Source organism: Chenopodium quinoa, unplaced genomic scaffold (genome assembly GCF_001683475.1).
Source record: "Chenopodium quinoa cultivar QQ74 unplaced genomic scaffold, ASM168347v1, whole genome shotgun sequence".
NCBI classification, from domain to species: Eukaryota; Viridiplantae; Streptophyta; class Magnoliopsida; order Caryophyllales; family Amaranthaceae; genus Chenopodium; species Chenopodium quinoa.
This window is the reverse complement of record NW_018742204.1, coordinates 14,585,046-14,594,478: the sequence shown is the minus strand read 5'-3', so window position 1 is coordinate 14,594,478 and position 9,433 is coordinate 14,585,046. Positions and strand designations below refer to the sequence as shown.

Here is a 9,433-nt window from a genome sequence, read left to right as displayed (position 1 = left end):
TTCTTTACCCAACCCCTAATTTCCTCAAGTTTTCTCCTTTAACTCCATGCCTTTGTTTTGCTAAATTAGGAGATTATCATTTTTGCATCATTTTTATGTCTTGAAATTGAATGGACTATGGCAATGCCAACTTGGTGGGCATACCCATAAAAGGGGAGCAATATTGCAATTAATAAATTCAACCATTAATATTTTTGGTATAGTGATAAGATGTCAAATTAATCACAAAGGCTTCACCTTCTCATTCATCATTCACCAATATTTATACAAGGTAATAGCTTGGGGAATAATCTACCTAACAAGATAAATATTCACACAATATCACAATCTTCCCTAAAATATTATCATATAAGATACTTTCCTATCTTAACATCCCCCCTCAAGCTGGAGCACGCATGAAGATTTCGAATGCCCTACTTGCCAAGCAAATACTCAAATTAAGCCTTCCCCAAAGCTTTCGTAAAAATGTCAGCTAGCTGCACCTTCGTAGGCACATACGAAGGTGAAATCAGTCCTTCTGTGATCGCATCACGCACAAAATGCATGTCGGCCTCTATATGCTTCGTTCTCTCATGAAACACCGGATTTTGAGCAATGTATAGCGCCAACTGATTATCACAATATAAGTTCATACCCTGTGGATGACGCACACCCAACTCACCAAGAACTCGTTTTAACCACTTCAGTTCACAAGTTACCGCAGCCATCGACCTATACTCCGCCTCTGTCGAAGATAGGGACACCGTAGGTTGTTTCTTGGTTTTCCAAGACACGGGGGAAAAACCAAGCAACACAAACCAACCAGTCAACGATCTCTTCTTCAAAGGGCAACTAGCCCAATCCGAATCACACCAACCCTCAATCTGCAACTCACTGTCTGAACGAAGAAGTATTCCTTGACCCGGATTCTTCTTCAAGTATCGAACCACACGAAGTGCGGCCTCCCAATGTTCTTCTCTCGGACTCTGTATAAACTGGGACAATATATGAACAGGATATACAAGATCTGGTCTAGTCACAGACCAGTATATTAGGCGCCCAATAAGCCGCCTATATTTCTCCACATCCTCCAACAATCGGCCTTCTGCTAAGGCCAATTTATGATTTTGTTTCATCGGGAAATCTGCTGGTTTCGCACCTAATAATCCAGTTTCAAAAATAATATCAAGAGAATATTTCCGTTGACAAATATAAAATCCCTGCTTGTTTCGAGCCACCTCAAGCCCGAGGAAGTATTTCAATACTCCCAAATCTTTCATCTTAAAGCAATCTCCTAAATATGCTTTAAACTTTGTCAATGCAATTTTATCATTTCCTGCAATGATCAAATCATCAACATAGATTAACACATTCAATTGCAATTTTTCTTTGGTAAGAGTGAACAAAGAATAATTTGAATAGGACCGCTTAAATCCATATTTCTTCAATGCTGTCGTCAACTTCGCAAACCAACATCTAGGAGCTTGCTTTGATCCATATAACGACTTCTTCATTCTGCACACATAATCAGAGTTATCGTTATTAAAACCAGGAGGAATTTTCATATAAATTTCTTCATCAAGATCTCCATGCAAAAATGCATTATGTACTTCCATCTGATGCACTTCCCAATTTTTCACTGCCGCAACTGCAAGAAATGTCGGAACTGTCGTCCTTTTAGCTACCGGAGCAAAAGTTTCATTGTAATCCAAACCTTCAACTTGATGATTTCCCAGGATTACCAATCTCGCTTTCAATCTCAGCAAATTGCCATGCTCATCTCGCTTCTCCGTATACACCCATTTGCTTCCAAGAGCTTTCTTCCCTAGCTGGTGGAAGCTTCTCAAGTACCCACGTGCCTTGTTCTTATAAAGCTTTAATCTCTGCAGCCATTGCATCTCTCCATCCTGCATGCTTTATAGCTTCTTTAAAATTTTTAGGCTCATGACTTGCTGTTATCGCTGCAATGTACTTTTTATGTTTTTCTGAAAAACGTGAGCAATCAACAAAATATGTGAGAGGATAAGGAGTGCCTGAGTTGGATGATGTAGGTGTGACGTTCTTTGATGGACTGTTTTTCCGAATTGTGTGTGTCACATAATCTCTTAATTTTCTGCTCGGAATTTTTGGCCTTTTTCCTTTTCCCATTTCCTCTGTACTTCCCCCTTGTTTACCATGCTGCTGGCTGCTCGTTCCACCCTCACTACACTGCTGCAAATGGGGCATTGCAGACTCGAGCTGCTGCTGGGCAGTCTCGGGCTGCTTCTGGGCAGTCTCGGGCTGCTGCTGGGAGGACACGCCAGCTGCCGCTGGTTCCCCATCGGGCTGGACAGCAGGGACAGTGATGCTGCCAGCCTCTTCCGCAGCCAGGTTGCGGTTTCTGGCCTTCTGCCGCAGCCTGGTTGCGGAGTCTCCTGCTTGGTCTGTGTCACCAAGCAATAACCACTCGTCATCACTACCATAACCCTCCACCATGGGCACCTGATTTTCTGTAGTAGGCTCGACATTCACCGGAGAAATAAATGGAAAAATGTGCTCACTAAATTTTACATCTCGGGACACAAAAATTTCTTCGGTTTCCAAATCAAAAACACTCCACCCTTTCTTCCCAAATGGATATCCCAAGAACACACACTTCCTACTCCGACTAGTAAATTTATCTCCCTTACTTCTTTGGTTATGAGCATAACACAAACGACCAATGACACGAATATAATCATATGATGGAAGTTTATTAAACAAAATTTCAAACGGTGTCTTATTTCCAAGCAACGGTGTCGGGGTTCTATTAATCAAATGGCAAGCCGATAAAACACATCCCCCCAAAATTTCAATGGCAAATTCCCTTGGAATCTTAATGCCCTCGCCACATTTAATATGTGTTGATGTTTCCTTTCGACTCTCCCATTTTGTTGTGGTGTTCCCACACACGAAGTCTCAAAACTCATGCCATGTTTAACAAAATAATCTCGCAAGGAATTAAACTCCGTTCCATTATCACTTCTAACAATTTTAATTACTTGATTAAATTGTCGTTTAATCATAACAACAAAATTTAAGAACATATTTTCAACTCAGTTTTATTTTTCAATAGATAAATCCAAACTCCTCTAGAGAAATCATCAACTATAGTTAAAAAATAATGTGCTCCATAAGATGAAGGAATTTTATATGACCCCCACAAATCAATATGAACAAGTTGGAAAATACGACTTGCTTTACTTTCACTAATAGGAAAGCTACATCTAGATTGTTTAGCACGAGGACAAACATCACATACTTTATTACTATTTCTCCTAGAGGAACTACTCACAGTCGGAATCATCTTCAATACTATATCTGAGGGATGACCCATCCGTTGATACCATATATCTTTGAATGCTTCTATAACTTTTGAGTTGTGTGTCCATGTTGTGTTACAATTTTTATTGAGTCCTGTTTTTGAATATTCTTACTTATTCAACTATATTTTCCCATTCATATCCTCTTCATCTGTTTAAGTTTTACTTTTATGTGCTTTAACTTAATATATACGAAGTACTATCACTTTTCATGGTTTGAAGGTACATAAAAATTGATACTTTGGAGAAAAATTAATATGGAGTTATAATAAGTTCCAAATTGAATAAGAACATTAAGCAACTCAAGGGAATAATGATGAACAAAAAATAACGTATATTATACAAGTCATTTTGGAACTAACGTACATTATTCTCCAATAAATATACAAGTATAATAACATAAATTTGAAAATAACATTTCATTTTCATTTCAACAAAGAAAACTTTTGGTGCACACGAAAGCACCATTTTAAAGACCAAGAAGATGGAAAAGTAACAGATTAAATGGGATAATGTCCAATTATAAAATAGAAAGGTGATGTCCTAGGGAAAGGTTCTAGAATTGATCACGCTATTTAATTTTTATATCCTCTATTATTGTTTTCTACAGATTATTTCACTAATCCAAAGTGATTCCATCCTAAAATCATATGACAATAGGAGGAGTAGTTGTTTATAGGGGTGTACACCGGTCCGGATCCGGACCACTGCCGAATGTACCTGAATGAACCGGGTAAGACCGATTTACGCGGACGTACTGGCAGTGGACTCGAATCCGCCGATCCGAATGTTTTATGTAAACCCCTAGGGGAGCTAGTTAGGGGTGAACCGGCCGGGTTGGACCGGACTTGAACCTGTTTGCACAGACCAACAACAGACTTGAATTTAATGGTCTGGTCCGATTCAAGTCCCTTTTCAGTCTGGGTTTTTTATTGTACCCCCGTATCCACTTAACCTTATAAAGTGTTACTCTCCAACAATAGGAGGAGTAGGACACACACACACACACACACACATATATATATATATATATATTGTTTGGGAAGATGCCCTAGTTTCTCATCGTGAGAAACAAATTTTGTTTCTCACATGGCATTTTCGTAAATAAACCAACAACTTTATTCAATTTTAGAGCCCACAATAATTAAAAAAAAAAAAGTTATTAATTTATTTACGAAAATGTGAACAAAATTTGTTTCTCATTATGAGAAATAAAGAATATCCCGTTATTTGGAAAAAATTGATATTGAATGTTCTTTTTATAAAAACCTAGGGGATATTATTGAGTGTTAATAATTGGCATGTGTGGATAATACAAGCATCATAGGATTTATTTATTTTTTTTTATTTTATTTTTTTTACAAGAACATATGTTTTAATTATATATTACAAATTCATTTTATATAATTACATGACTATTATACAGTAGCTTATAAGGAGAACCGAGTAACATAAAATTCAGGTGCTACTCGTACTAGCTAGAGGTTAAAAAGGAGGTATCCTTCCACTAAAATAAGGAATACTTTCAGCTGAACCCATATTCAAACATCATAGATCAGATATCGTATTTATGGCTTTTCCTCCCTAAAATCGTCTTAGCTACCCCCATTACCCCATATTTATTTATATACTACGTACAGAACATATCATGCATCAAAGTTTGATGCACTCCGTTCGTCATTCGTCATATTTGTATTCGCACCAAATTTCATAATTAATTTCCAATCCTAAACTTAGCTAATTTCAATTACGTGGCGCCATCTATATTGAATGTCTGTAGAAAACCTTGTAACAAAAGGCAAAATCTAAGCTAATCGTGTATCTTTCTTTTTTTTAAAAGAAAGACCGAAAAACCTAAGACAAGTAAACTTTTGTCCCGATGTGATGATCCATTATGATAAACAATACATGTAAATAAAACTAGTATTAACTATGTTAACAAAAATGCATTAAATGGGACAGATGGTGATTCTGGTGGATTTTAATTAATTTGATACTAACCCGTCACGGATTTAGTGGATCAATAATTTTTATGTCTATAGTTGATATAGTAACTACATGTGTGATGTGTGTGACAATGAATGACTAACATTTAGCCATATAGCATATTAAGATATAATTATTGCCGTCCTATAAACATACTATAAGTGATTTAGTTCATCTATACCTTATCATGTACAGATCTACTACCATCCTAGGAATTCCACCTCGATCCAATCTCATTTCATAATTAATTCAATTCAACTCTTTTGATTAAATGTCTTAATTAAATCTCTTAATTTAAAAGGTTTCTTTCTTGTCCCTAAAAAGGTTCAATTCAATTCCTTCATGTACTGAAATTGAATTGATTCTTGTGTTTAGCATGAAAAGACCACTTTTAGTTTACCAGATTTCCATGCACATAGAAAATCTCTTAATACAAATTATAAAATATATACTGTAGTTGCTTTAGCATTGGCCGCATTATGGCCAGCAAGTTTCTTCCATACCCTAATGTAAAAAATATTATATATTAACCATTAAACTTTTTCACACTTATTAAATTTCCAGACAGGGAGGAAACCTTTTATTTTACTACAACATATAATCTTAGTACCAAGTTAACAAGAAAAGTAAAGAAATACAGTAGATTATATTATAGAAACTAATCAAGAAAAAGGTTAGAAATATGAGATATACTATTGCATGTGTTTGAATATTGTATGGTTTATATGACCATCACTAAAGTCACTAGCATAATATGGTTTATATGAGCATGACTAAGTCACTAACATTATAAGATGGTTTATATGAGCATGACTAAAATAATCCAAAGCATAAGTCACTAACATAACAATTGTCCTTGACTAATATTGAATATATTATGATATTTGAATATAATACAGTAGTGTAAAAGAACTAATGGACAATTGTTATTGTTAATCATAACGAGTAATTATTGGTGCGGACTTCCTCCTAACAAAACAAAGCAAGGTTAGTTTTTGGGTCGGAAGTAGAAAGAATAAATGTAGCCATTCAATAACAAACCACAATTCAGAGCGTTGAGTGACGCTAGCTAGATTACTTGTAACTTCATTTAATTCTCTCATCCGTCTCCCCATTCATTGCCTTTCCCATTTCCTTTAAATCTCACCTCATTCTTTACACTTTCTTTGCAATTCAACTCACAAACAACAACAAAAAATGACCCCAAATTTACCCGACTTCTTAAGCTCAGTGAAGCTCAAATACGTAAAACTCGGTTACCAATACTTAGTTAATCACTTCATTTCTCTCTTGCTTATTCTAGTCATGTTAAGCATCTTACTACACCTTCTCCAACACGGCCCGTGCGAGATCATCCAAGTATTCTCGTCTTTCCATTACCTTAACTCGTTACAAATTATATCTTCTTTGTTAGTTATTGTATTTGTGTCCACCTTGTACTACACGTCCCGCCCACGGGCCGTGTACTTGGTGGACTACGCTTGTTTTAAGCCACCCGCTATGCTTAGGGTTCCATTTTCGGCTTTTATGGAACATTCCAAACACATTGTAAAAGACCAGAAAAGTGTAGACTTCCAAATGAGGATTCTAGAACGTTCCGGGTTAGGCGAAGAGACGTGTTTGCCTGCCCCTATTCATTACATCCCGCCTTCGCCGAGTATGGCTGCAGCTCGCGAGGAAGCTGAGGATGTTATCTTCAGCTGCCTAGACAAGCTGTTTACCAGTACCGGAGTTAAGGCAAAGGATATCGATATTTTGATTGTTAATTGTAGCTTGTTTTCTCCTACTCCGTCTTTGTCAGCAATGGTGGTGAACAAGTATAAGTTACGGAGTAATATTAAGAGCTTTAATTTATCTGGGATGGGTTGTAGTGCAGGATTAATATCAGTAGACTTAGCTAAGGATCTTTTACAGGCTCATCCTAACTCTAATGCGATCGTTATAAGTACGGAAATTTTAGTCCCGAATTTTTATTGTGGGAAAGAAAGAGCTATGCTCCTCCCAAACTGTCTGTTTCGAATGGGAGGAGCGGCTATTCTTCTTTCTAACAAGACTGCGTACAGAAGGCGGGCTAAGTACCGCCTTCTGCACGTAGTAAGAACACACAAAGGAGCCGACGACAAGGCTTATAACTGTGTGTTTCAAAAAGAAGATGATTGTGGTATAATTGGGACTTCACTTTCAAAAGATCTTATGACTATAGCAGGCGAAGCGCTAAAATCAAACATTACTACTTTAGGTCCATTAGTCCTACCAACTTCCGAGCAACTCCTTTTTCTACTCTCATTAATCGGGAGGAAGCTCGTTAACACCAAATGGAAGCCTTATATACCCGATTTCAAGCAGGCGTTCGAGCATTTTTGTATTCATGCTGGTGGTAGAGCGGTTATTGATGAACTCCAGAAGAACCTTCAGTTGTCAGGTGAGCATGTAGAGCCATCTAGGATGGCTCTACATAGGTTTGGAAATACTTCGTCGTCGTCGTTGTGGTACGAGTTGGCCTACATTGAGGCCAAAGGGAGGATGAAGAAGGGTGATAGAGTTTGGCAAATTGGGTTTGGAAGTGGGTTTAAGTGTAATAGTGCTACTTGGAAGTGTTTACGAGGTGTTACTTCTGTTAGCAAAGATAGTCCTTGGGTTGACTGTATTGATAAGTATCCTCTTCATATTCCTGAAGTTGTCAAGTTTTAATTAATCTCTTAATTAATTAGTTTAATTTATCTGTAATGGATGAGTTTCAAGGGTGTGATTTGTAATGTGATTTCTAGTATTTGATAATCAAGAAATAAATATGATCTATTCTGTTGAGTTTAAATTGAAGGGATTGATGGTTTCATGAATATACTGCATTTTGTTGGGTGTTGCTATTGGTGGTGCAGTAGTTGTCTTCAGTTTTGATTTTGATTCTGTTTTTTTATTTAAAATTGTTGTGCAATGAATTCAGTGTATGGTGATTGAGATATGAAATCAAAATCAGAGGTATTTTTGGCATTTATTCGGTAAGAAAGTGACAAATCTTGGTCGAAAATGATAAGGTCAATATTTAAATTTCTAATCTTTATACCACAATATTTTACAAGTACAATAGAGTTATTTAAGTATAATCAAGGAAATTTTGTCTAAAACCACCAGTTTAAAATACTTTTTTGTTAAAAACCACCCACTTAAAAATATGTTGCCCAACACCATCCAAATTAAAATTTTTGTCGTCAATGACCACCTGACTCAACATTTCGGCATTGACCATAAACTTTGGCATTGACTTAAGGCACATGACTTGCACGAGATCCTCCTTCTTTCTTTTTTTCCTTCGATATTTTGGATGCCCTCTCTTCTCTCTCCACTCTTCTTCCTTATTCTCTTTTCAATCTCCATTTTTACTTCTTAAGTTCTAAAATTCTTATCACCCATTATTGAATAGTAGCAAAATCCTTTGAATTATCCTTAACTCATATCCCACCTAGATAAAACAAGTCATCCACACGAAATCAACCTTTTTGATTTGGGGTAAAAAAGAAATAAAGAACATGAAATTAATCCAAAAAATTATAGACAAACAAGGGGGAGAGGAGTAGAAGATGAAGAAAGGTTAGGAATCAGGCCATGGAATAATGAAGTTTAGAGGATGGGTTTTAGAATAAGGAGAGAGAAGAGAGGAAAAAAAAAAGGAAGTCAAGGCACGTCTTAGGGTCAACGCCGGACAATTTAATCAAGGTCTAATTTCCAGTGATAGGTGGCATTATTTGACAACATAATATTAATTTGGGTGGTACTAGGCAACAATTTTTATTGAGGGTGCGTGGTTTTAGACAAAAAAAAAAGTGTTATTTAATACAAGTAGGTGGTTTTAGACAAATTTCCTAAAATTTACAGAAAACCAAGCCCCAATCACAAGCTCTGGTGGAAGGCCCTCTTTCAAAAAAGATGCAATTTAGCTAGCTCTCTTGAAGAAGTTTATGTTGGACAATATTGTACCTAGTGCCGTCGCTGGGGCAGGGCAGCCGGGTCAACCGCCCAGGGGCCCCAAATCAAAATCTCTGTTTGAATGATAAACGGAGTAAAATTTAAGTTATAATAATTAATCTCCTTAAATATTTGAGAAATAAGAAAACAACTTAATGGTTATA

The 9,433-nt window shown here is 36.6% G+C and overlaps 1 protein-coding gene across 1 annotated transcript; it reads left to right on the top strand.

The window, feature by feature from the left end:
- Positions 1–6,363: 6,363 nt before the first annotated feature.
- On the top strand, positions 6,364–8,121 carry LOC110719241 (3-ketoacyl-CoA synthase 5-like). Its single transcript, XM_021898142.1, has one exon. The coding sequence runs from the start codon at positions 6,504–6,506 to the stop codon at positions 7,995–7,997; it is 1,494 nt and encodes a 497-aa protein (XP_021753834.1). The 5' UTR covers positions 6,364–6,503; the 3' UTR covers positions 7,998–8,121.
- The last annotated feature ends 1,312 nt before the right edge of the window (positions 8,122–9,433 follow it).

Excerpts from the sequence above, each read along its gene's own strand:
- LOC110719241 (XM_021898142.1), top strand. The coding sequence starts at position 6,504 with ATGACCCCAAATTTACCCGACTTCTTAAGCTCAGTGAAGCTCAAATAC.